At 38.1% G+C, this 27,927-nt stretch overlaps 1 protein-coding gene and 1 long non-coding RNA gene across 3 annotated transcripts in view; one reads left to right on the top strand and one right to left on the bottom strand.

Annotated features, from left to right (window-relative positions):
- Positions 1 to 27,927, bottom strand: part of syne2a (spectrin repeat containing, nuclear envelope 2a) — a 110,649-nt gene that overhangs the window by 67,784 nt on the left and 14,938 nt on the right. The window contains exons 22-46 of the mRNA XM_081602442.1: positions 26,955 to 27,494; positions 26,148 to 26,282; positions 24,820 to 24,972; positions 24,596 to 24,741; positions 22,729 to 23,053; positions 21,440 to 21,555; positions 20,342 to 20,492; positions 19,487 to 20,262; positions 18,551 to 18,709; positions 17,602 to 17,752; positions 16,339 to 16,497; positions 15,458 to 15,625; positions 15,259 to 15,360; positions 14,796 to 14,999; positions 13,362 to 13,567; positions 12,455 to 12,562; positions 11,210 to 11,492; positions 10,097 to 10,269; positions 8,906 to 9,221; positions 8,025 to 8,189; positions 7,657 to 7,935; positions 7,424 to 7,551; positions 6,656 to 6,782; positions 5,364 to 5,510; positions 2,677 to 4,053 (exon numbers count right to left, since the gene is read on the bottom strand). Coding sequence (XP_081458568.1) covers positions 2,677 to 4,053; positions 5,364 to 5,510; positions 6,656 to 6,782; positions 7,424 to 7,551; positions 7,657 to 7,935; positions 8,025 to 8,189; positions 8,906 to 9,221; positions 10,097 to 10,269; positions 11,210 to 11,492; positions 12,455 to 12,562; positions 13,362 to 13,567; positions 14,796 to 14,999; positions 15,259 to 15,360; positions 15,458 to 15,625; positions 16,339 to 16,497; positions 17,602 to 17,752; positions 18,551 to 18,709; positions 19,487 to 20,262; positions 20,342 to 20,492; positions 21,440 to 21,555; positions 22,729 to 23,053; positions 24,596 to 24,741; positions 24,820 to 24,972; positions 26,148 to 26,282; positions 26,955 to 27,494 — 6,594 coding nt within the window. The remainder of the gene's footprint in view (positions 1 to 2,676; positions 4,054 to 5,363; positions 5,511 to 6,655; positions 6,783 to 7,423; positions 7,552 to 7,656; positions 7,936 to 8,024; positions 8,190 to 8,905; positions 9,222 to 10,096; positions 10,270 to 11,209; positions 11,493 to 12,454; positions 12,563 to 13,361; positions 13,568 to 14,795; positions 15,000 to 15,258; positions 15,361 to 15,457; positions 15,626 to 16,338; positions 16,498 to 17,601; positions 17,753 to 18,550; positions 18,710 to 19,486; positions 20,263 to 20,341; positions 20,493 to 21,439; positions 21,556 to 22,728; positions 23,054 to 24,595; positions 24,742 to 24,819; positions 24,973 to 26,147; positions 26,283 to 26,954; positions 27,495 to 27,927) is intronic.
- On the top strand, positions 14,805 to 16,400 carry LOC145549732 (uncharacterized). 2 transcript variants are annotated; one of them, XR_014085577.1, is made up of 4 exons: positions 14,805 to 14,895; positions 15,484 to 15,601; positions 15,717 to 15,766; positions 16,312 to 16,400. It is a non-coding gene; the product is annotated as an uncharacterized LOC145549732 (long non-coding RNA). The 2 variants fall into 2 exon arrangements; XR_014085578.1 differs by having other exon boundaries at positions 15,464 to 15,601.

Raw genomic sequence — 27,927 nt, 5'->3', positions numbered from 1 at the left:
AAAAGTCAGTTACCATCTTACACAATATGGCACAAAATTTCTTTCAAATGTTTCTAAATTTTCTGATTCTGAACTGCAAAATATCAGAAAAACAACAAAAAATTGTTAATGTGTCTCATCTGTACAATCTGATACGGCCCAAAATGAAAGTCTGACACAAAACAAAATCTGTTTTGTCTTGTGCAGGAGCAGAAGTTTACTTATTTTATTGTTGTTTAGATTTCCTAAAGTAGTACCACATTTCTGCTCCTGTCACTTTAAGAGCTCCGTCCTAAAAACCTGGCCTGCTCTGATTGGTCAGCTGGTCAATTCAAAATGCAAAATGCCCATGGTGTCATGCTCTTCTGCACCTGTGCATGTTGGCTATCTGTAGAAAGTACACAAAAGCCTAACTTTCCTTGCTGAACAGATAAAACTGTAAACAGATACTAACCCAGATAACGAACGATGCTGTAATTCTTACTGACAAATTCCTAAAGAAATATTTCAGGCATCCAGAAACAAGCATAAGAAGTGAAATGAAGTGAAAGCTGCTTTGGCACCAACCTCAAATTGTTCAGGATTTTGCTCAAATTTAGCTGCTTTTCAGCGGATGGCCAATGCTTTAAAATGAACTTTGGCAGATGGGAGGCGTTCAAACGATAAATGATCAGGTAAGAAAAAAAAAAAAAAAAACGCAAATCTGTTCTTGCAAAAAAGCAGTTTAGCATAAAATTACAGCTTTAAAATGTCATTTTTATTTCCTGGTGTCTCTCACACTTGACTGCAAGACATGTTTGTAAATGTCAACCTTACCTGATAAAAAAATCTAAAGAGCTGAGAACAAGTTGTTGTCTTAATCTGCATGAAGTTAAGGAAAAACTAAATTCATCTGTCAGAAGAGAGCTTAACCTGATGACCTTTATATTCAGGGTTCTGAGCCCTGAAGATAAAGATGGAAACAGATGGAAATCTGTAGGTGGCGCTATAACTTCAGCTTATAACTCCAAACTTAGAAATCACATCAACAAAACTGATGTGGCAAAGTTTCTTAGACAGATTCTCCAACAGATCCATCCATTTGTGCCAAAGTTGTTGGTCTGGAATATTTTCCACCAGAGCCATGAAATCTGGATTAACCAAAACCAATCCCACCCACTAGAATCAAAAATAAAACCTGGCACCATATGCAGGTTAGGAAGAAGCAAAAAAGTTATGGCGGTGGATTTTTTTTTTTTTTGCCCATTACAACTTAATAAAATATTGCTACACACTACAATTTAAATTATCCATAATTTTAAAACCGTAAAAAAAAAAAACACAATTTCCTTCAAACTGCCAATTAGAAAAACAATATTGACAATATCTAGCTAGTTTTTGTCCACCTTTAGGTGGAGCTGCAAAATTGCGAAATTTGTTACGCAAAAATTGCAGCTTGGATTTTCGCCAAACTTTGCACATACCAACACCGCATACATCCAACCTCATATGGTGCCTGATATGGTCATGGTTGGTTGAAGTGTGGGGGCTTTATTTACAAAAATATTAAAAATGTTTCACCTGGCCTCCGAAGAAAACATAAAAAAAAATCCAAATGGCTCAAATTTTCAGGATTCTTTCTTTGAATTGTTCTCAACATTTCATACTCTCTGTTTGGCCATAAGTTTATACTCCTCACTCTGTGTTTATATATGTATCTTCCAGAATCCTTGACAATCAAAACTAAATTTCTAACACTCAACATATCATGGGAAAACATTTTTCAATTGACTCCGCCCACACCGCACCACGTTTTTATTTGACTTCGCCAATGCTGCGACTCATGACATGTTTTCATTTGACTCCGCCTACGACGCGTCACGTAATGTCTTCATTTGACTCCGCCCACAACGCGTCATGTAAGGTCTTCATTTGACTCCGCCCAAGACGCGTCATGTAACGTCTTCATTTGACTCCGCCCACGCCGCGTCACGCTTCATTTGACTCCGCCCACGATGTGTCAAACAACTTTATCATTTGACTCCGCCCACGATGTGTCACGATGTTTTCATTTGACTCCGCCCACGACGTGTCACGTAAGTCTTCATTTGACTCCGCCCACGACGCGTCACATAACGTTTTCATTTAACTCCGCCCACCCCGCGTCACGTCGTCATTTGACTCCACCCACTACTCGTCACGTAACGTTTTCATTAGACTCCGTCCATGACGCGTCACGTAACGTCTTTTAACTCCGCCCACCCCGCGTCACGTCGTCATTTGACTCCGCCCACTACTCGTCACGTAACGTTTTCAATAGACTCCACCCATGACACGTCACGTAACGTCTTCATTTGACTCCGCCCACGCTGCGTCACGTCTTCATTTGACCCCGCCCACGACGCGTCACGTAACGTTTTCATCTGACTCCACCCACAACAACGTTTTTTGTTCCATCTATTATTTGTGCAGGAAAAGAAGGTTTACATTTATGGAAGTAACACTGGATGGAGCTGTGTATGGAATAATTTTAACGTTTATTCTGAAATGGGAGCTAAAAGGATCGTCTATATCTGATGTCTAATGTAGCGAATAGAAAGTCTTCATCATTGCTCATCCAGGTATTCATGTTATTTTTGTTCCATTTATTCTTACTTTAAAAGCAAAGGAAGTGAAAAAACTTTTAAAATGTGCTAACAAATAAACCAAACAGCTCACCTTTCCCAGTGGCCACAGCATTTCTTTCAGCGCTCCATCTTGTTTCCATTTCTTTCCTTCAGGTAGCAGTGAAGTGCCGTCTTGTCCTGTGGGACAGAGCTTCCCGTCTGAACATTCAGAGTCGTTAGCTCCTCCTCGCGCCGCCCCCTCACCTGCTCCACCTGGGCTCATTGCACTGTCGGCAGCTGTCAGTTGTTTGTCAGTTGCATCAATTTGATTTTCGGTTTCAGTTTCATCTCGATTTGGCACCGAATCCTCCGCAGAGCTCAGGGCGGGAGCCGCAGTTTCCCCCAAAGAGTGACAGGCAGTCGCCCCCGATTTGCTGACTGGGGATGTTTGAGCCGTTTCAAACTCACATTTGGAGTCGGATTCAGACAGAGTCAGAGCTTCATCATTCTTTACTGCATGCGCCGGCTGAGTCTCTTTGTTTTCTGATTGCCTGCTTGAACCTTTTTGCTCTGCAGGTTTTCCCTCTAACTCAGGGTTGGGTCTTGGTTTCTTCTCAGGAAGTCGTCCTGCGTTTGAACTTGTTTTACAGTGTTGATCTCCTACATATCCACTTGGCTGTATGTCAAACGACTCCAGCTCCAAAACTACAGTGAACACTTTATCTTTGCTTCCACTGACTTGCCCTTTTTGCTCATCCTGTTCTCTTGCACCTGCACCGACAGCCTCTGATTTTGCAGCTTTTATGCAGGTTTCTAAGGATGTTTGGTCCGACTCTGACTGGGCTGAATCTGTGGAAAATCTAGTTGCTTTTTCTGTGATTTCAATCAGCTCTTTTTCCGTTTTTTCTTTCTTCATTTCTGGTTCAGCTAAACATACTTTTGTTGAGACATCAGAATGGTCTTCTAAGGCATCAAGCCTCTCTGAATGCATCGGCGGAGCGTCGGACACGTAGTTGATCCCAGGAACGGTTGCGTCAGTCGATTCCTTAGGGGACGAGACGACCGGTAATTTGATTTTGTCTGAATAAGACGGTTCTAAAACTAAGGCTTCTTCAGTGTTTAGTGAGGCGGATATGATTGTTCCTGCAATATTTCCAGAAACTGTCACATCCGTTGACTCAACAGCAATCTGAAGGTTAATTTCTCCTGACGCAGACAGCGGCTCCTTTGACCCAAAAACATCTGGACTTTCTGAACAAACGGCTGGAATATTGTCTAAAGCAGCTGTTGTACAAATAACAGGGATGTTTTCTGGATTCGGTTTATTGGCCTCAGTTTCATTCTTCAATACTCCTGGTTGAGAAGTGAGCAGTTTGGTTGGGACGTGTAACGTTTCCCGGCCATCTTGGTGTCTGTCTGAGTCGGGTTCACAAACATCTCCGGCTTTTTCTTCACCTCCGTTTGGCATTTCTGTTTGCATTTGATTAACCTGTTAAACCCCCACAAAAAACAAAAATATTAATAAGTAGCTATGGGTGGAGTTGAGATGTACGTCTTTAAATTAAATAACATTTTAATTGTTTTCACATTAGTTACTCCCTCCAGGATTTCATGATTGATTCTGTGAAGTTGTTTGTAATCAAAATCACTAATATATAAATATTTGTGAAAAATTTTGTGTTATACAAATATAGAAAAATTAGGAGCCCACTGCACTGAACCACATTGAAAACCTCCTGGATTTTCCTCCAAATATTGATTCCTGAACTTTTCCTGAGTTAAAACATTAGTAATGCTGTTGCTTTCTTTGCATTATTTGAGCTCTGAAAGCTCTGCTTCTTTTCTTATAGTGACCATTTCTCATTTTCTGCAAATAAATACAACATTTTTGCTTGTAATTTCAGAGACATGTTGTCAGTAGTTCATAGAATAAAATAACAATTTTCATTTTATTAAAACATAAGCTTATAAAAAGTAAAATCAGAAAAACTGATCATTTTAAGTGGTCGGTTACATTTTTCTGAGAGCTGTATAAATATACATTTAGAAAGAAAAATTGTGGGGTTTTTTAAGTACAAAATTGGCCAAATTTTATTTGTTCTTATGGAGTCTCTTATATGTATATTTGCAAATTGATTAAAGATTTTAAAAAATTTATTTATTTTATTTAACTATAAAAAGTAAAATCAGAGAAACTGAGCATTGTAAGTGGCCTCTTAATTTTTTCCAGAGCTGTTTAAATATTTGTAAGAAATTTTGCGATATTTCTTACAAATATCACAAAATATTTGTAAAAAATATTGCGATATTTAAAGTAATTTATTTTTTAATTCTAAAAATAAATTTATTTTTAAAATTACTTTAAAAATAAAGTAATTTATTTTTTAAATTACTTTAAAAATAAAGTAATTTATTAACATTAATTAAAATAAATTACTTTTCACTCGCTGTATCGATCGCAGACATCAAATAAAGCAGTGCAGTAGAAGTGGGAAATACTGCCACCTGCAGGTGGGAGTTAGTCGTATTTTTGAACATTTTTGCAGAAATTTTGCAATAAACACAATTATACATTAGCGTGACACAATTTGTTGATTTTTCATGGATTTGGTGGAATAGTGACCAAGTGGAGGGACTGATGATGTAATCTGGCAGCAAGCTGAGACAAAATGCTTTGATTTGATTGATAACATAACATTTAAGCACACAACTGTTATTCTGAAGGTCCATAAAAAGCTACAGTGAGCCATTTCTGGCCCCCGGGCCATAAGTTAGACACTTTAATAAGAATATTCTCACCAGGCCTCGACTTTCCATCAAAACCTCTGACGCGCTTTTCACCAGAGTTTTCGTCATTTCTTCACCCAGACAGTTTACCAGAATGTTCTGCTGGGAAAGAACGTCGTAAAGTTTGTTTTGAAGCTTTAGACCTTCATCCAGAACCGCCTATGAGAGAGCAAAAAATAGCTTTAATTACATTTAGATTTGTTTTTTTATTACTATGAAAACATCACTATCGCTAAGAAGCTGATTGAAAAACGGCCAGTTGATCCTCCTGCATCCTGTCTTTTATTTTTAACAAGAACAGCGAAGGGGGGAAAGATTTAACGCTATAATTTAGAGGATGGGTGCATCTGTGGCATTTTAAAGCTCAATGAATAAAAGAATAAAACTCATGAGAAAAATCTGTTCTGCTTGGTCTGAGAGGCACAAAGGGAAAGGTAATTTTCATGTTATTAAGATAAAGTGCAGCCGAAAAAAGCTTTGGAGCCTGAAGCCTCTCTGACTTACAAAAGCACAGAGTTGAGTCACAACTTTAATTCACATGTGCAGAAAAAGTTTAAATTTAAACATTTTTGGCAAAAAAAGGGACTTTGAAACAACCCTTAATCATTAAAGATTTATTTAGATGTGTAAATTAGCATCTAAAATTATAAATAACATTGATTTTTAATTAAAATTAAGAATTTTAAATGACATGTTTGCAGAAAAAGTTTAAATTTGAACATTTTTGACAAAAAAGGGACTTTGAAAAAACCCTTAATCATTAAGATTTATTCAGACGTGTAAATTAGAATCTAAAATTACAAATAACATTGATTTTTAATTAAAATTAAGAATTTTAATTGACATGTTTTGCAGAAAAAGTTAAAATTTGAACATTTTTGGCAAAAAAAAAAAGGACTTTGCAAACTGAAGTTTGCATGAAACGATGAATTAATAAAAAAAATTTAATTTTTGGGTTTTTCTAACATAACAGATTCATGTTATATTATAAGATTTAATATCAAAACACATAGAAGTTTTGTAAGTGAAATAATCTCTCTGGAGTGTTGAAAATAATTCACTCAAAATATAAACAAACAAGTAAATCAATATATTTTTAAAATGATGTAACATTTATTGCTCGTTTCATTGGTTCCTATATTATGTCATAAAGTTGACTTAAATTTCAGCCTCTGTATAAAAAAAAAAACTGTAAATAAATGTTTGTTATAACACAGCAGTGATATATTACGTTAGGAGCATTTTTTTGGGTTGAATCTAAACCTCAACCTGGTCCATGTTTAATGGAAACGTTTGTTTATTACCTGACCAGGTGACGTCTGAACTTTCGCTGCTTGGATCCACAGCTGCAGATCTCTGATGACGCCTCTCACCGCCTCGCCCGTCACTTCCACACATTCTTCCTTTTTCTGGTTAAAAACTGACCTCAGGCTGGATTTAGGGCACAAAAGAGGAGAGAATTAATTTTTTTTTAGACAAAATGTTTTTAGAAATGAATGGAAAGTGAATTTTTATGAAAATGAAAACGACTTTTCACTTCTTTCTGTAACAGAAACTTCTATATTCATGAACTCTGTGACTCTACTAGTGAAAAATAAAACATTTAAATTAAGATAAGCATAACGTAATGAGAATTAAGTTGTATGAGAATAAAGTCACAAGAAAAACTTGTCATAATATTTCAGAATAAAGTTGAAATAATATGAGAATAAAGTCATATTTTGAAAATAGTCGATATTAAAGTAATGATTTTATTCTCATGCAAATTTATTCTAGTAATATTACGACTTTATTCTCATAATTTTATGATTTTAATCTCATAATTTTATATTCTCGGTGTGACCCTAATACTTCTCTGCCAAAGCTGACATTTTCAGATCAGTCTGTTTTATATACCATTTCATTGAATTTGCACAACAGAATTTGCTTCCATAAAAATAAATAAAAACAAGAAGAACGTTGTTTTCTCCATTCTTTCTGCTGAATCAGCCATCCTCTGCTGTCTGTCACTGTTGCAGAGCTGCTTGCAGCTCACATCTGCCTTTATTTGCTGTCATAAACAGACGAAGTACCTGAGGAGTTCTTTCCAAACAGCACTGACAGTAAAAATGGCTTCTGCAGGAAGCACTTCCTGTGTTCCCCTGGTCCTCTGCAGGCCATTAGCTCTGATATCCAGCTGTGTCAATCTGTTATCCCACTCCTGAGAAGCACAAATGTTTATGTTATTGAAAGCATGCGTGCCGCCGTTTTTGACATGTGTTTATTTGGGGATGTAGTGACACTTTGCAGTATCCTTTAATGTTACCTGTACTGAACGCCACTGCTGTGTCAGCTGGAAGACATCTGGCAACACAGACAGCTCCTCCACATTTTTGGCGAGATCTCTTAGATCTGCCTGTAAAAGGGAGGCTTCTCCCTGCAGAGAGATTGCACGCTCTATCGCCCTCTTGTGGTTTTGGAGGTTACCGGTTTCCTCTGAAAGGCTGGCTTGGGCTTCTGCTGTGCAGCTGGCAGCGAGGGAATCCCTGAGCGTTACAAGCACTAAAAGCTCCTTTTCAATTTCTGCTGCTTGTTTCAGCAAAGCCTGGGAAGCGGACGGAGAAAAAGAGAAACGTGAAACATGATACAGGTGGAGAGAGAACATGCAGAGTCAGCTTTCTTAAAGGGTTTTACCTCCAGAGCTGCTGCATCAGAGGTCAGCCCGCCGGAGCTTTCTGCTCGGGGCTGGCAGGCCGTCATCCTCTGTTGAAGGGCTGTCAGGTGGCGGTGGCAGGCCTGCAGCAGCTGGCACAACTCTTCCTCATTACTCAAACCGTTCTGCAGGTGGGCGCACAAACCCTGCGGACATTTCAGGGAGACCAAGCAACTCAAACTCAGAGGTCCCTGTGCTCAAGTAAGAGCAGCACTGCTTCAGCGTATTTTAAAAACTGGCCTTCCAGGGAATTACTACTAATTAGGATACGCAATCAATCATTTGTTATTTAAAAAATACATCATCAGACAGAGTAAAATGTAAAAATTAAAACAATTCACCCAGGGCCGGACGACATGAAAAACATAAATGCTTCATATCAGTCAATATTGTTAATTTATGTTAGTTTTAAATATATAACATTTAAAACGGGAAACATGAGATTTCCTGTTTTATCCAGTTTTCTCTCCACGTTGTTTTTTATTTTTAATATGGTGGTGGAACTTTAAACTGCAGTCACTCAACAGGTTGTTGCTTGGTAACCAAAGAGTGAGGGAGTGAGTTGCTAGGCAACCAAGAGTGAGCAAGTTACTGTTCTACTCAAAACAGGCCAAAAATACTCAATAAGAGTTTGTGTTTTTGGAGTGTAGGGTTCACAATCCCCAAGTTACAGACAACTGATTTAATTGATTTTATTCCATTATTTAATGTATAGTACATTGTTACTTGTTTGATTTTGGATATGCGGTTTTTTATCTTTGCATTCTTAAAATATCTGTGAGGTTGTACAAAAATAAAGACGTTATTTATCAATCTCTAATGCATTTCAGCATGAACTCAACTGGCAGTAAAATCCTTTCACCTTCACTTCTGCCATAAGTGCTGCCCAACGGGTCTCCAACTCATCCCAGGAGGAATCTTTCCAGATGGCGTTCCTGGTTTTCTCAGCCAGCTCCATCCTCTTCTCATCCAGACTGGTTAAGGTTAATTTCAGCGATTCAGATTCAGCCTGCAGCTGCCGGGCGAGAAGGCAGGCCTTCGCTCGCTCGGCCGAGCCTGGCCAGGGGAATAAAGATGGAAGCTGCTCCGCTTGGTGCTTCAGCTCTTCCACTCTGCAGGAAGCCTCCTGCCTGCTGGTCAGGTAGGCGGAGGAGAGCTCCAACTCATCTTCCAGTGCCCTAAAACAACATCGCAAAAGCTTCTTAATAAACAGACCAACAAAGAAGATCAGAATCAGCCCAACGCGAGTTCAGCAGCTGCTTAGGACCACCACACCACCAGGGGGCCCCCAAGAGCCCCAAGCTGTCGTAATAAAATAAATGTATATCTATTTAAAGTGACAGGAGCTGCGCTTCCATTACAAATGTGCACAACACTTTGTCAATAAACTGAAAACTTATCAGTTTTGCAAACTGCTGTGTTTCCATTTTTAAAAAATAAACACAATTAAAATCTCATGTGAATAAATTTGTTCACATGCTAAAATACGCTAATTTCCTTACTCAACCTAGAACAAAATTTTTATATCAAACGTTTTTTTAAATTGCAGTGTTTCCCATTAAGCAAATTTATTTTTATAATTCCAAATTGGATATGCAGTAACACACAAACTACATGAGTAAAAATAATTTATATATTATTTTTATTACAGCTGTTAAAACAATAATAGATTAATCTCTTCCTGCTGTTTCAAGCTTGTTAACATGTTTGCTGTAAATTTAGTGCTCATCAGCTGATGTTACTTTCAAATAATTAAAATATTATGTAACACCTAAATATTACTCTACAGTTAAAAATCTACATTTTTTTTTAGATTGCTATTAAAAAGTTCAAATAAACAGCCATAATTATGCAACCTAATTGCAAATGATGCTAATATGATAGCAGGTATGTTAAACACAGGAATAAAAAACAATCCGTTGTTGACATGTTGGTATGGGTACCCCAAATGAAAATCTGCCCAGGGCCCCAAAAAGCCCTGGGCCGGCCCTGGAGAAGGTTTTAAAACTGTGACAATCTGAGTTTTTGAAGAGATATTTCTGGCTCTAGTCACCTGGAATAAGGCTGAACGGATTCCAAAAGGTTCTTCCAGTGTTGTTGTGTTTTCTGGATCTTCACCTGAACGTCTTGTTTCAGGTCTGGAGACGATCTTTGGCTCAGACTCTCTCCAGCAGCTCTGAGCTGCTCCAGACGCGTTTCCGCTCCAGTTGTAGCCTTTAACACAGCCTGAAACAAAAACTAAATGTTTCACTGAATCAGAGACTCAGACATGAGCAGAGGGAGACGTAATCTGTTTATTTAGATTACTGTGTCTGCTCTGTTAAATACATTAACCGGTGATTCCAGTTTGTTCGGTTTATGAGTCGCAGCAACATGATTTCTGCACAACATGCTTAGAACGAGCTGGACAAACTTTAGACAAATGGAGAAAATGTGTCAATGATTTGCTAAATTATTCATACTTCCTTAATTTTTTTCATATTCACATGACAGACCAACTCAAAATAGATGCAATTATGAAATGGAAAAGATACAATTCATATTTTAACATTTTTAAGAGTAAATATCTGAAAAGAGTGGTGTGAATTTGCATCTAGCACCACTTTTTACTGCTATTAGAAATGTCTTTTAGGGCATATGACTACCAGCATATCTAGAGAAATAGCTCAGAGTTTCATTTACATTTAGGGCTAGACTTTGACTAGACCATTCTATCCAGAATGTGTTGTAATCTAGAAGCTCTGGTGAACCCTTAATCCAATCTCCAGTCTTTTGCAGCTTTCCTGTTGCTGACAAAAAGCATCGTTCCCACAGCATGATGCTGCCACCACCATATTTACAGGAGTGGGGGGGAAGGGCTTTTGCATCGCTCTGTTCAAGCTGTATAACAGACATTTTTAAAAACACAGTTTAAATGTTTATTTGGCATCAAAAGGTGGAATTTTAATTTGAGATTCACAAATTGACAAATATTTTATCATCAGTTATAATTACTTTTATATAATTAAAGGCTAAATTGTGGAATAAAATGGTTTGGAAGTTAATTTTGTGCTGTTTTAGGTTGTTTAAAAATCTTTAAATTACACAGAAATATGTAATTTTGTTAATTTTTGCTAAATATTTCAGAAATATTTGCATTTGTTTAGAATATGGATTGTGTTCCTACCTGAGCTTGACGATGTCTTTGCTCTGCTGAAGTTTTAATTTCTCCACCTCCGTCACTCTGCCTCAGATCATCAAACCAGGACTGAATGGATTCAACCAAACCCTGAAATGCTTCTGAATCGTTACTCAGCCGGGGCGTCACCCCCTCCGAAACGCCTCCAAGGTTTGTGCAGAAGTTTTGACATCGCTGCAGCAGATCGCAGCTCTGCTGCAGCAGCAAGCACTGCTGCAGGTTACTGCTTCTTAAAGACGATACGAGCTCAGCAATACGCTCTGATCTTCCTCTGCAACACACAGAACAAACTAATTATTAACTACAAACAAGTCAGTTAGACTCTTTATATCACAGGTGTCAAACTGGAGGCCCGTGGGCCAAATCTGGCCCTCCAGAGCTTATTATGTGGCCCTCTAAGTTCTAAGCTAAACACTAAATGTGCTTAAATATTATGTTATCAGTCAAATCAATGCCATTTTTATCTGTTTACTTCAAAATATATCAATAAGTTCCTCCAGTTTCTTGAGAATTATGGTGGGAATTCACACAAAATCAAAAAATCCCCGCCCCTTTTTCTGCTACAACATAATTGGGAGTTTACTGCAGATTGAGAAGCTGGATGTTCTTTACAGTGAAAAAAAAACATGAGACAAACAAATCATAAATGAATAATCTTTTAGAAACAAAACATAGCTTAATGTTTAATGGAAGTCCAGGTTTTCCAAACACTGAACATATCTGGTCGTCTAAAACAAATATTTTATCAAAATCCAGAGAAACCCATACTAGTTTATAAATTATGGATTATTTATTTGTATTTTTTTTAAACATGAGGAAAAAAATGTAGTTTTATACTTTAACCTTTTTGTCTCTTATGGTTTGTTGTTTTTTTATATTTCCTTCTGATTCATGTAAAGCACTTTGTAAAGCTGCCTTGTTGCTGAAAATGTGCTACATAAATAAAATTACCTCACCTAGATATTTACTATAAAGAGTAAAATAAAATAAAAAACTAGGATATGTAATAAAGTAAACATATAAATATGTATTTAAGGTTGCACAAATTTGATCCAAAGGCCATGTTTGTTGAAATAAAACATGTTAAATAAATAATGCTTTTGTCGTTTTTATAAAAGTTCTGCAGTATGCTGCAGTTATATGGTGCATTAAAAAAAAACACAATGTCTAACCAATAATATTGATTAAGTACAACTAACTCTGTTGTAATAACTCATAATTTCATTTAATTACCTTTGCTGAAGTGCCTCTTCTTGGAGAAAACTCAGATTCTTCGTCTTCAGTGCCTCTTCCTCAGCTGCACGAAGCCACTTCTCCAGTTGCTCTTTCTCCGTTTGCAGCCTGCAAAGGCCACAGGCTTTAATGCACAGACTGCACAGAATACAATAGTGATTACAATGAGGGAAAACGTTCCCACATAGAGCAGGACCTGCTGCTAAATGAAAACAAGCTAAACTCGCTGCAGCTCTGGTTTTGTCTCCAGTTTAGCCTGTTTTCCTGCCTGACTTTTATTCCCACAGCCTGTGAGTAAAAGGTTTGAATCTGAACTTCAACAATAACAATTATGCAATTATTGAAATAATCATCAGCTGATTTAGTAATTGTTTAATCAGTAATTGGAGCAGACAGACTCAATTAATGATTAATGAACATACATTTTACATTTAATATGAAAAAAACGCTTGTCTCTAAATATGTTCTACCCCTAATTTAGCTTCACCTGATTCTAATTAAGCATATTTTGCTATCAAGTTTTTAATCTGTTAATCCAAAAAATAATTAACAGGCCATCCAACACTATTAATGCTGAGTCAAGCAGAAAAGTCAAAGTTTTTCATATGTTAGAAGTTTTTTTTGCAGATGCATTCTTTGCTACAAATGATCAAGCATTCACTGAATGGATTCTATGTAGTTGCACTTTAGGCGATAAAATGATATTCTCATTTTAAAAAAAGAATTGATTTGTTTATTTCTATCTCTTAATGCATTTCTAAGGCTTGAATAAAAAATATGCTAAATTAACTGAACGTCAGACAAAATCAACAGAATTTCATCGTTACAGCTTTGTTAGAAGAACTAAACAAAACCATTAAAATGACTACTTTCCCAGAATGTGATACGAATGAAAACGTGAGGTTACCTGTCCAGGTGTTGGACATTCCTCTCGGTCTGCTCTTCCACCTCGGCGAAAAGCTGATGTGTGTTTCTGAGCTTCTCCTCCAGCTGAATCCCTCTGACAGACAGACTCTGGAGGCCGTCCGGGCCGGCGATGGAGGCCAGAACCTGCACATCCTCCAGTAAACTCTGCGCTTGTTCATCTTCAGTGTGGAGCCGCCGACATAATTCCTGTAGAGCAGCGATGTCAGACTCATTTTGGGCCAAATCAGGATCATGAACTCTCTTAAAGGGCCGGTTGTGTCAGAATGTATTCATAAAACCTGATCACTAACTGTTAATATATCAATGAATCCTTAAAATTAAAATATAGTATTGAACATCTTTTCAGTCCCTCCAGGATTTTGTGATTCTTTTTGTGATTTTCCCCTCAAAAATCAAAGTGCTTGTGGTTCTAATTTGGACATTTTTGCGCTTATTTATGCCGGTAAATGTGACTTTTTATAACTCGCTGTATAGATCATGGACTATAACCTGACATCAACTAAAACTGAGGCAGCTGTTCAGTACATGTAAGAAAGTTTTTGACAATTCTTGAGAAAAATCTGCAATAAACTCCTAATTATGTATTAGTGCAAAAAAGTGTGGAGATTTGTTGATTTTGCGTGAATTTCCACGATAATCCTCAAGAAACTGGACGGACTGATTGATATAATTTGGCAGTAAACAGATAAAAACTGCATTGATTTGATTAATAACATCATATTTAAGCTCACTTAGTGTTTAGTCTAGAATCTAGAGGGCCACATAAAAAGCTGTGGTGGACCGGATTTGGCCCACGGGCCTTGAGTTTGACACATGTGACATAGAGGAAGATATTACTGTTATAAATGAGCCTTTTAAAAACAGTGAAATAGCAAGTTTGGGCAAAGCTTAACATGAAACTCCCGTTAAAACTTCTTTGAGAAAGAAAATAAGAAATTAAAAGTGATCTCATATTTTTGAACACAAATTCCACCATAAATAAGCAACTTTTGACCAAATGAAGGACGTTGGATCACGAAAAGGAACAAATTTGTGAAGGAGTTTTTGTTTAACAAGTTAAAACATAATTATAAACTTAAACCCTTTGTACAGCGCACACAGCGGTAAAACCAGTTGACCAGACATGCCAGGGCTCAGTTTGGGTTGCTAGGTGACGGGCTGGGCTTCTTGGGTTGCTAGGTAACGGGTTGGGCTTCACTGGGGTCACTAGGTCAGGGGAATGTGTTACATTTCAAATGTTTTTAAACCAGCTAATTTCCCAAACACTAAAAAAAAAAACATTCACTTATTGCCGAAAAAACAGGTTGGTGTTTTTTAGAAGCAGCTGAAACCCAACTAAAAGGAAAAAAATTTGCAAAGTAATGTGAATTTTAATTAATAGCACTACAAAAAAAAGCGTCATTTAAGCTGTTACCTTAAGTTTCGCCAGGACCGTTGCAACGTCTGGAGCAGAAAAACTGCGGAGGGAGTCCTGAATCTTCTGCAGGGAGCTGAGAGACTCTGCCATCCTTTCGGTAATTTGTCCCATTGTGGCCACCGTCTGCTTGTGCACCTCCTCGCTTTCCAAAAGGAGCTCCTTCAGTTGCTCTATTTTCTTCCTCATCTGGGTCTCTACAACCTTAAAAACAGAAACAAACTTTCATAAGATTCTACATAGCAACTTTGTTTCTGATTAAAGAGTTTAATTTAAAGAGGAATATGTTCTAGTGTTTAAAATTTTACAAAATATAGTCATATTTGTTAATAAGTGTCAACCAGAAACTCTGAAGGAAGTTTCTGGTTTCAGGTTTGCTACAGAACAAGATTTTCATATTTATACATCCTGAAATTTACACCTTAAACCAAAACTAAGTGAAAGCAAAGCATCGTTGGTGAACCTGCAGCTCCAGAGGGGGCTCTGCACTTTGAAGCAGCGACTGAATCTCTGCAGCCTTCCTGTGGAAACGCCGTATACTCTCCTCCTGGGTCATAATCTCATTCTGCAGCCAGAGTGAAAGAAGTTAATATCCTTCAAAAAGCCAGCTGGGGAATCATAACCAGTTCATGTTCCGAAACACAGCAGAGACTCGGTTTTACCTGCAGAGCCTTAATGTCGTCCTCAGTCTGGAAAGACGGACCCTGAGAAAGCGCCGCGGTTCTGCTGTTGGTCCAGCTCTCCACCTCCTGCCCCAGCTGCAGGACTCCGTCCCACAACGTCAAGCAAAGATGGAGGTTTTCCAGGTGGGAATCGGTTCTTTCAGACAGCTGCAGAGAGCAAAGAGATTTTATTACAGCAAAGCACAAAACTTTACTGTCAACCATCAAACTTTTAACTCGAATTTATCTGCATGTACAGGAAGTACGAAGCAAAACAGGGAGAGGAAGTGAAGATGCATTCATAATAAGGTAGAATAACCTAAAATAGCTGGAATTTTATACACTGTAAAACATTTGAGTCACATTTTGTTGTATTTTCTACTCTTTAAGTCAAATAAATTTAGTTAGTTTTAGATTTTGAATGTGAGTTTGTGAAAGATAAACTTACAACTGTAAGCTGTTTTTACTTTTTACTAATTTAGTCAAGTTTTTAGTTTAGCACTTAAAAAACTAAAAGAAGAAAAAGACAGAAGTGGGAGCTATTTCCCAGAATGCTTAGCAGCATGTTTTTGTATCCTGAGATGGAAGTGCGTTGCGTTGATCTGACCCTGGTTTATTTTTATGTCCTGTTCGCACTAAATGTTTTTGAGCTGAATTTAATAAAATTTGTTATCAGATCAGAAATTTTATTCATGCAATTTGGAACAAGAATTTAAATTATTCTAAAGTAAAATAAGCCGTTATTTTAATTTGATATTATGAGTGAAATAATAGAGAAATGCGGCTCTTTAACCAGGTGGGGAGTTTTTTCTTTTCATGCATATTGTGAAATAATTATTTGTTTAAAATTGCAGCATTAAGATGCGATAAGCTGAACTTACATCCAGCCAGCGGTCCATCAGCGCGTCGGCTTCGTTCTCAAATGGAGAGCCGCTGCAGCCCGGGACCTGACGCAGCAGAGACTGCAGCTGTCTGCAGACGCTGCGGACCTCCTCTATGTCGTCTCCCAGGCCGTTCAGCTCTGCTTTCGTCTCTCCAACCTTCAAAACGCACATAGAAAACAATTACTAATCTCTCACACTTTACAGTTTAAAGTAACCTAATGTGATAAGCGGAAATATTCTTTCACCTTGAGCATTTCCATGCTGTTTCCCTGTTACAACAGAATTCGAGGACTTTTAGTTTTAACATTTTCAGAAGAGAGATTAACTAATACATTTCATCTTTGACCCGTCTGCTGTGTTCCTTGGAGTCCATGTTGCTTTCGGTTCACAATGTTCTCTAACAATCCTCTGAGCTATCCACAGAACAGCTGTCCTATGTATAATGACATTAGATAACACACAAAGTTCATAACTTCTGAACGTAATTGGTTATTTAGAAACTAGAGGAAGCTTAAATTGCGTTTTCTAGACTCTCGTTTGTATTTATTGGTTTATTTGTTGGTCTGAAACCTTAATAAACTGCATATTAACAGTGGAGGCCACAATTCTGCTAACCTGCTAATAGAGAAGCTAATTTTGCATTTAGCATTTTGCTAACTTTGAAAACATTTAGTGCACTTAGTTTCCCCAAAGTTAATTTTTCCAAAAAGTAATTTAGGACAAATTCCAAAGCACTCCTAATTTACTTGGTGGTTTTGTAAACCTTCAGATGAATAAAGTTCAACATCTGTGTTGAAGTTTGGATTATTGATTGTTAAGAATTCAACGTTTAAATTCATGCTCTTATTTTGAAGTGGGTGGAGAATGGAGCAGCTCCACTTCCTCTCTTCACATTCTCCCCCATTTCCATCAAGAAACATGCAGGAACAGAAAACCACAGTAACAGTAGATTACATGATGTGAACATAAATAAAATATTTAATGTCTAAGAACATCAAAAATGTGTCAAAATTAAATTGGTCCTAGAGGATTGTAGTTTTTCGAGATCTAATTTGATTTAAAGTTAGCGCTTTAGCATTAGCTTCTGCTAAATACAGTGTGGTAATGCTTTGGGAGTAGCAGAACTAATGTTTACAATTAGTGCTATAGCACTAATTGTTAGTACAATTAGCCGTAGCTAGCGCTACCCATCACTGCATTTAAATTTCTGGTTTTAACAAGACAAGGTGATGTCAGCATGAATTTAACAGCCTGCTGTACCTTAGCGTAAAGCCTCTGCAGGTAATCTTTTCCGACGTAGGAGGCTTGTTCACCTATGGTTGCCTCGGCCGTCTGCAGCGTGCCGCTTAGCTCACCGCGCATGATCTGGAACCTCCTCAGCAGTTCTGTCAGGGCCTGAGCCTGCTCCAGCCTGGCGGTGAACACAAACTCTTCACTAACACACATCAATACTGTCAGGGCAGCTGAAGACAGAAAATAATAAAAAGGAGGAGCAAGTTTCCACCAAAGAGTAAAACAAAAAAATTATAGAGAAAAAAAAAGCAGCTCCTTCAGAAATTTTTTAATTAATCTCTCAAATCCTGTAGAAAAAAAACATGAACATTTCTGAGTTTCAGAAGTCAAAAATTTGCTAGAAAAAAAACAAAAAACTTTGCAACAAATATAAGAGATTTTCTAGAAAAAGAATGATATTTCTGGGCTCTAAAACTTTCTAAAAATTAAAAAAAATCAGAAATTTTGAGCTTAATCTCGGGAATGTTCTAGAGGAAAACATTATATGCTAGAATAACCTTGAGAACATTTCAGATTAATTTCAAATTTTCTAGAAAAATTAAACATGGAAATGTCTAAAATTTTCTGAAAAAAACTAACAATTTTTGTAATAAAACAGAGATATTTCCTAGAAAAACAATTGTATTTCTGGGCTCCAAACGTCCAAAATTTGTTAGAAAAATACTCAGAAATTTTGAAATTAATCTCAAAAATTCTCTAGAAAAAACTTAGAAATTCTGAGTTTCAAAGTTTTAAAATGTTTAACTTTTGAAACTCTGAAATTTCCATGATTTTCCTAGAAAATTTTAGTATTTTTCTAACAAATTAATCTCAAAATTTGGGGGGTTTTCTTTTTACCTTTATGTCTGTCTACATTTACCCTGACACGCTGTCGTACATTACAGACACACAGCAGCTACACTTAACGTGACTTTACCGTTCTGATGTGGCTTTCCTTGTCTCCTCCCAGAGATCCTCCACCTCTCTGCTCTGATTCTCTTTGGGAAAATCTGATTCTGAAGACGCATCATGAACGTACTGAACCTCAGAGTCAAGACTGGCAAGAAAACTCTCCAGCTCCGTCAAAGCCCGCGTCCTGCAGAGGAAGTTCAAGAAACTTCTCACCTAATGTGTTCACTGCAGCTGATATGAGTTACTTGAATTGTCCAGACGCTTGACTGGATAAGTATTATACCATAAAACTGCACAAATTGGAATTTCAAAAGTAATTTTTATTTTAAAGAATCTGTTTTTCATATAATTTGTTAAAGCTGTCACTTTGTTGTGACAGTTTGGGATGAGAGATAATCTGTGGAAAAAATAATAAAACTCAAGCTCTTCCCTGTTCTGCTATCTGAAGAAATGCGACGCTCCTGGTCAAAACCAACCAATCAGAGCCAGGAGGCGGGTCTTAGCGCTGTGAGTCATCCTCGTGTACATGATGCTAAATGTGCTAATGGCAGAGAAACAACAGAAAACCATTTATCTACCACCATGGGTAGCTATGCTAACTAGCATTAGCATTCGTGGGAGGCTATGTTGTGTGTAGCAGAGAGTGGCAGATACGTGAGGGTGATTGACAGCGCTAAGACCCTCCTCCTTGCTCTGTTTGGTTGTTTCTGAGTGATGGATTTCTGCAGCTTCTACTGGGAGAAGGCAGAGGACCTGGATTTCTCACTGGTTATTGTCACGACACAATGATAATTCTAACATAAACGTAAACAACATATTTTCTAATAAAAGTTATAAACTGTGGGTTTTTTGACATGGAAAAAGTTTTGCTAACATTTGTAGTGGGAACGCAGCTACTTGTACATGTTTAGCTGCTGTGTGGTTTAAGCTGAATCTCCTCAGAACCAGGTGAGCGTCGTACCTCTGCTGCAGAGCCGGCAGCGTCGGCTCCAGCAGCTCCAACCTCTCAGCTGCTGCTTTGGTCTCTCTCAGCACTGCCAACAGGGCAAACCTCCTCTGAACCAAACCCTTACGCTCGTCTCCAGCTTTCCCAGCATGGCTGCTCGGGCTTCTTTGCAAGAAATCCTCTTCAGATGCCGATATTTGAGTTTTTGGTTCCTGCTTCCTCCTCTTAACCTCTGATGTCGACTCTTCTTCTGTCACAACTGGAGCAAATCTCGGTTCCTCCACGTCCTCGCTGTTTTGGATGCCATTCTTTTCCAGAATATCTAGCTCTTTCTCTCCCCCTCGCCACTTGGCTCTCATTTGATCGGACAGAACGGCCGCCACATCCCGACATGTCACAGAAGCTCCATCCATGGTCAGAGTCATCCCCGCTGCCTTTAAGCTGCAGTCAACAACATGGGACTGCGCCATAGCAGGCTTCAACCTCTCCACTGCTGCCTGCCAAGAGTGTCTCTCCTTCAGCAGCTCCGTTTCAGTTTTACGCTCGTTTGGGTCTCGGTTTGCCAGCAGCGCTGGACTCTCAGCCTTGATGTCTCTCAGGGTGGCCAGGAAGTGATCCAGAGTCTCCACGGCGGATTGAACGTCGTCCAGCTGCCGTCTGAGCTGCTCCAGATGACGAACGTTACCGAGGAGGAGCGGCTGGCGCAGGAACGGCTGCGATGTGGCTGCCGGCCCTCGCCGTTCCTCCTCTGAGAGCCTTCTCATCTCATCCTTCAGCGTTTCATCTACCTCCTGGGAAACACATCAAGGGTTAACGCTCATGTTTGCATATCTCAGTCCAGACGCAGACCGGTGGGAAACCGTCGATTACCTTCAGGTCAGAAAACAGTGAGGATTCATCCAGCGCCAGAGAGGAGACGTCCAAAGGTTGCCTGATGATCTGGTTTAGTTTTTCCGTGATTATTGTCGTCTGATCGTCTGCAGACTCCATCGGGTCCGAGGGACTTTTCAGGGGAACCATTCTGCTGTGCCAAGAATCACAGAAAATAACTATTCCTTTAGTAAACTGTGTTAATACTCCACTAAACTTAGTTAAGCGTAGCCACTAGGTCTGTCTCAATAAACAATAAATCAATTAACTGTATGATAAATTACAATAAGCTCAATAATTTCTATTTGAATTTCTATTTGAATAATTTATTGTTATTCTCTTTCTACCAAAAACTGGAAGACAAAAGTCTTCAATCTGATGCTTTTTCTTTTTTTAAAGCACAATTTTTGTTTATAGAAACTTCATAATTCATTCTATTTAACATTTCTGTTGTTTTGTTTATTTATTTATTTAAATGTCTTCCATTTGCAGAGTCAAATGTTCATAAGAACTTAAAGTTGTTGATCTTTGCATTACAATGCTATTACCACTTTATTACTTTAAAATGATCTCAAAACAACAATATTATCGTTTATCACGATAACTTCTGGGGCAATTTATCGTCCAGCAAAATTTGAAGACATTTTATATAATTTTCTACCTGCAGCTGTTTGATACTTCTTTGATCACTATCATGAGAATTAAACTCTTTCATAAGAAAATTTAAAAAGTTCTTACATTATGTGTAATGTAAAGTAAAAGCTTCTTTTTAGTAAATAATTCATTAATATTGATCAACCATTTCATTCATAATATGAAGTTGTTTCCATAGCATAAGTGAAATAATCTGCCAGTGGAACTAGAACTCGGTTGCTAGGTGACGGGCTGGGTGTGGCCGGCGTTGCTAGGTAACAGCGCCAGTGGAACTAGAACTTTCCAACAATACTAAGGAATTATTGACTTAAAATAAGCTCCTATATCTGAAATTTTACATGTAAGCTAGTTTTGTCTTATTTTAAGTTCTAAGACAGCTGGACTAGAAGCTAGACCAAAAATACTTGGTAAGGTTTTGTGTTTTCCAGTGAATTTAATCTGTACCTTCCTGCTGCGTCCCGTTTAGTGGCGCCCTCCAGCAGCGGTGGCACATCTGGTTCTGGGATGACGGTCCATTCTGCCTCCTGTTTGCTCTCCACAGTGTTGCTCCTAACAACAGCCTGGAAAATGAGAGAGCTGCGTAGTAACAGATCATCAGAGCAGAGAGGAAAAGGTGGAGCGGAGAGCCTATCCGATTAAAAACAGATTAGTGTCCTGTTCGGGTCAAGCATGGCCGGTGAAACTGCTGAGTGTGTTTCTGACCGGGCAGGTTGGTGTAAATATACACATATCATCTATCATTGTTGTATTTTAACAATGAGGACATAAAACCACACTAACAGATATGAGAATAATCTGAAAGTAAAGCAAAGAAGTCAGAGGTTTGACTTGAACCCGGAAGAGAAAACTAAAAACTGCCATGAAACTGTGATTGGTATTCAAGCTGAGCTGGAATATTCCTTAGCAGAAAGAAGGAAAACATTTACAAAGGAAATATGTATTACTTTGTGATTATTTGAAAGGCTTATGGCAGAAATTGGTAAAGAAAAAAATAAAAGAAGCAACAAAACATAAACTAATCAATCAAGTTTATTTATAGCATTAGGTAGATTCTTACCAAGCAGCAAACTTTACACAATAAATATAATAAGATGTGGCCAGGTGCTCAATACTTTAAAATGTTAAAAACATAAAAACAATAAAATAAAAATATCAACTTAAATACGGTATCCTCGTTAGGACAAGATAAAAAAAATATATTAAATCTATGTTAAATTGAATTTTGGAGCAAAACTGGATTTATACCGCTTACTTTTACATTTACTGATTAAATATCTTTAATCCCTAAAGATATTTAGGGATTAAAAATAATGATTGGTTATTAAAAAATTTGAAAAAATAACTTGTATTTTAATGTAAGTTAGCATGTGAAAAACTTAAAACGTTCCATTTATTTCTTTATTTTTTTACACGTGTAAATTTAAAACAAGAAAAAAAAAATCTCAAACATACAATAGGTCTGTTTTTAACAGACAATGTTAAAATAAACATCAGTCTAACCCTATAGCTTTATAGGACAATGCTAACTGCTGAATGCAATAAAGTTAAAACTTAAAGACTGAAGGCAAGGTGTCTGTAGTTTATGGCGATAATCTACTTAAAGTCTTTCTACAGAAAAAACTTCAAATCATCTTTTAAAATGTAGGTTTTTATTTCATCAGGTATCTTAACCATGTGAATAAATGAAGCTCCGGCGCTAAATTACATGAAGAAAACAATTTATTTCATCATACCTGCACATGACTCTGAGCCTGCTGACCGCTCCCTGTGATGTGCAGCATGTGAGCTCGCAGCAGCTGCTCTTGAGCCCGAAGTGAAGGCTTCTGCTTCTTCTCCAGCCCGTCTCCCTGGCTCTGCCTCAGGTGGTCCTTGTTCCCTGGCGGGACGTCCCAGACTCGCAGCCGCAGGGCGTCGTCGGCTCTTTGAGCGCGCACTGCCTTTCCTGAGGGCGAGGCGTCTTGTTGCGCCGCGTCCAGGCGGCGCTCCGGAGCGAGACTGCAGCCTGGCTGCGTGTCGGCCGGACTCGGCGGGGGGTTTACAGCAGGCTGCTGTCCCCTGCTGAGATAAGAGACTCTGATGAGGGGGATGCCGGGGGCAGCCGCAGCTACTCACCCCAACAGACGTTTCATTAAATTTAGAGACTGCAGGGATTAGAGAGATAAAAGTTGGAAATCAAATCTTTTGCATCAGTTAAATCATCAAGCTTAACGATTTTTTTTTTTACACAGGTAAACATTCAAGTGGTTAAGCAACACTTTTCTAAAGAAAATCTGTTAGAATTTGGCAAAGAGAGATAATTTCAATGTAATGCAGCAAGAAGGTTCTGGGTTCGATTCCCGGCCCCGGTCTTTCTGCATGGAGTTTGCATGTTCTCCCTGTGCATGTGTGGGTTTTCTCCTGGTACTCCAGTTTCCTCCCACAGTCCAAAAAACATGACTGTCAGGTTAATTGGTCTGTCTAAATTGCCCCTAGGTGTGAGTGAGTGTGTGTGTGCATGGTTGTGTGTCCTGTGTGTCTCTGTGTTGCCCTGCGACAGACTGGCGACCTGTCCAGGGTGACCCCGCCTCTCGCCCGGAACGTTAGCTGGAGATGGGCACCAGCAACCCTCCCGACCCCATTGAGGGACAAGGGTGTTAGAAAATGGATGGATGGATAAAAATAAAACACACTTAATAACAGAACCGCTAACAAAAACAACAAGCTGATAATGAAAATAAACAAATTTGCACAAAAGGCTGAAATCAACTGAATTCAGGGATGAACAAGATGCCTGAACAACGTTTCTCAGCATAAGAATTTCATTATCAGTTGAAATGGATAATTATTGATTAAGTTTTTGTTTTAAATATCTGAAATACTGCCAAACTGGTGGTATTCCTGTTTTACCCACAGATTTCACTCCATGTCGTTTTTTAATTTTAGCAGTTATGAGGCACAGTAGCAGAACCTTAAACTGTTGCTGCGCCAGTGACTCAACAGGTTGTTGCTAGGTAACCAAAGAATGAGTGAGTTGCTAGGTAACCAAAGAGTTGAGTGAGTTAGTTGATTCCACCGACCTAGCTTAGCTGGCTGTGAGACACTGAACAGATAAACAGATATTCACATCATCAGACGTACCAAAAATATAGTTTTGTGGAAAATCTGGTATTTTAACGATCAACATGAAAATAATTCATACAACATAATTACGAAATAACAAAATCAGAAAAAGAAAAATTGTTCTAAATCAGTTTCTTTCAATATGAAACTTTAACAAAGGATACAAGTGTGTGTGGGCATGTGTAGGTGTGCGTGTGTAGGTGTGTGAGTGTGTGTGTTTGCGTGTGTGTGTGCATGCGTGTGTAGGTGTGTGTGTGTGTATGTGTTTGCGCGTGTGTGTCTGGTGAATTTTTGGTTAAAACTATAATCAATTAAGTTTCAATCAAGTTTATTTGTACAACACATTTCAATAACAAGACAGCTCAAAGTGCTTTACGACGTGAAAACATAGAAAAGGTACTCTCAGTGGGTGGAGTATCCAGAAATTACTGTTCTATTTTTGCACTAAATGTAGGGTAAACTACACATGCCGTTTCATTATATAGAGGTGCATTATTTTACCTCTTAATTTGAGTTTTCTGCACTTTTCCAGGCTCTGTGTGCTGGTCTGTTGCCGAGCCAAAGGATTTCTCCACTGTCAAAGTCTCACACAGTTCTCTGAGAGATTCAAAGTGTTCCTCGACAGATGCAGCCTCCTGGGTGAGCGCCTGGGAGACAAACTTGTCTTAATAAATATCTTTTAAATATCATCAGGTGTTGTGGTAATATTAAACTCCTGTAAGTACCTTACGGTGCTGTTGCAAGTAACTGTGGTCAGTCTGGTCAGCAGCGTCATGCAGAGCATTAGTAAAAATGTCACAAGCAGTGAATGGCTGCTTTACTTCTCTGATTTTAGACGCCTGGGTGGAAATAAAGTCGGCCATTTCTCTGCGCACATCCTGGACGTGACACAAAAAAGGAAACTGGTGTCTGTTAGGGGTGTCCTTATTATGTTAATTAGTTCAATTCACATCAGTTCAAGTATATGTAAACAGTAAGGGCATTAAATTGGAATCATAATAGTTTTACTTATTAAAATAAACATACAATGTACATCCAAACAGATGCCATATCTGTTTTTACAGCTTTTAGGCCAAACTTTTAACTTTCGGTTATATTTAGCATTGGTTTTAGGGATGCAAGTTATCGATTAATGAGTTAATTTACAGTTGATTGATCTTATCGATTGACTAACGATTAATTCATAAAACGGCCATTTTTTTTTTTTTTTGAAAACCTGAGTTTTCTCTTGTATCAAGAGGACCGCTGTTCTGGGCAATTTTTTTCATAATATGTTGAAAAACCTTAAATTTAAACATTATTTTTTTTGTCAACTGTATTAATACGAACTTCTCACAGAGTTACATTTAGACATAATTCTAAAATATAAACAGGAACTTCTTTGCTGAATAGAAAAATGAAATTGAAATATATGAAACACATAAGCTCCTCAGTAAATGAAACTTAGAAGTGCTGTCATGGTTGCTCAAGATAGAAATGTTAAAACTTCGCTCCATGAAGTGCATTAACTCACCACAGCCCTCAAAAATCACCTTTACTTATTGGCATTATGTTTTATGTCATAATGTTACGATTTTCCTATGTTATCCCCTCTGCTTTTCCGTTGTCAGATCGTCGCTTTCGTAGCAAATAATTCACTTTTGAACGAGAAGTTGACTGCGGCGCGGTTGAATTAGCCTTATTAAGGTGATAACTTAAAGAACTTGTCGAGTGTCTATATTTAAAAAAATAACCGCATAAAGTTAATTTTACATCCCACACCGGACTCTGTTTGGATCGTTCATCTTCGCCGTTCCAAAACAGCTCCGCCATCTTTGTTTCTATGTCAACGGCTGCGCTTGAGGATGACCAGTGGCGCCCTCTGTTGGATGGAGGCCGAACTACATTACTAAAATAAGGTCTGGACATTACTAAAATAAACTAATTCAAGTTAAAATAAAAACTAATTTTAATCTAGTAACTCATTAATGAACAAATTAATCGTAAGTCAATTATTGTTTGCATCCGTAGTTAGAATCAGTCTTGCATGGACTCTGTCCAGTTCCTGCCGTACCTCCCACTGATTTCGGACTGACTCAGAGAGAAGCATCAGGTCCTGGAGCTGAGGCCCAGAACAGAAGGCCCCAAAAGCTTCAGCTGCACCCAGGAACTCATCGAGCATGGCGGGCTGCAGAGTGTTTAGAGCTTTCTGCACAGAAAAACACACAGCTGGACACGCGCACAAACAAAACTGACAGTCGGACAAACCAAAACATCAGACATTTAAAGAATACACTGCAAAAACACAAAATATTACCAAGTATTTTTGGTCTAGATCCAAGTGAAAATATCTCAGTACTTTTCAGAGAGATATAGGAGTTCCTTGTAAATATTGATGAAAAAGTACTTGTTTCACTGGCAGATTATTTCACTTATAAGTACTTTTTCATCAATATTAAGGACTTATTGACTTAAAACAAGCTCCTACATCTTGCTGAGAAGTTACTTGTAAGTTTGTTTTGACTAGACCAAAATACTTGGTAAGATTTTGTATTTTTGCAGTGTATGTCCTCATAGTGTTATTCTAATTTTAAATACAATTTCAGCACTGCATGTGGCAACACAAATAAGCTTTTTCCAGCATTTACAGCAATAAGCAACAAATTGAAGTAGGCAGAAGTAGTGAGCTGTCAAAAAGTGCAAAGTTCTTGCTGAATTTGGCGGAATTCTGCAGAAATTCAATGTATTTAAATTTGGCTGAACTCTACATTATTTATTTCAAAAATATTTCAAAAAGTATGATAGCACAAATTACCAAAAGTCATAGGGCACAATAAAATCTGAAATGTACTAAACAAGCTGCATTTGATTGATCATGAACCTGTTTTTTCTTGATTTGTGACTCGGTCATCTCTCTGCCACTGAACAGCTTCATGGCTTGCAGGATGCGTCCCTGCAGACGAAGCCTGGCCTTCTCCAGTCGGCTCCTGGCCATCGACTGGGCTTTGCAGTGAACCTCACTGTGGATCATGAGCGGCGGCTGTGTGTGTGTTGGTGCCTGTTGGGTGTTTGCTTGTGATACTGTCCTGGACTTGATCTCTGTCGATCCTGCTGCAGGACTCTCGGTTTGACTCTGCAGGACCGGAACCACCACAGGTTGAGGGACTGTTTTCATTTTTACGTGGGACGCAGAGCCCTTCCCATCTTCTGTGCTTTGCTTTGAATCCTGGCGACGTCTCGCCCCCTGATCAGGAAGCTGAATCAGTTCTGGAGTTTGCAGTTTAACATCTACAACCTGTTTGGTTCTGGCCAGAACGAATGATCCAGTGTCTGGATGGAGGGTTTCAACTGGTTGCATCCGTTTGCAGAAATCTCCAACTTGCTGCTTGAAACCACAGGAACTAAACTTTTCAAGAATCTCCTACACAAATAAAAAATATATATATGTTATTTCAAACTACTGACATTCAGTAACTAATTAAGTTTTATTCATTCAATAGGACTGAAAGAATTAATTGTCAACTAATTTAGTGATCAAGTATACAGATTTAAAAAATAGCCTAACTGCTGAAAGAACAGGTCATTTAAAACAATAATTAAAACAAACTATACAAGAAACACTTGAAGATTTCCGCGTAGAACAGATTTTTTTTATCCTAAATGTAATGTTTTAGCTTCAACTGGTTCAAATTCTGTAAAATAAATCTCCTATTAAACACCTTTTGTTATCCAATTACTAATCGTTTAATCCAAAAATTAATCAGCACATGATGCCAACATTGTATTGACCTTAAGTCATGCAGAAAAGCTGATGTATTTCTTCAATAAAAAATGGCTGGAATTGAATTATTTGT

This window comes from Poecilia reticulata, chromosome 21 (assembly GCF_904066995.2).
Source record: "Poecilia reticulata chromosome 21, P_reticulata-male-v2, whole genome shotgun sequence".
NCBI classification, from domain to species: domain Eukaryota; kingdom Metazoa; phylum Chordata; class Actinopteri; order Cyprinodontiformes; family Poeciliidae; genus Poecilia; species Poecilia reticulata.
This window is presented reverse-complemented; position numbering and strand designations above follow the sequence as displayed.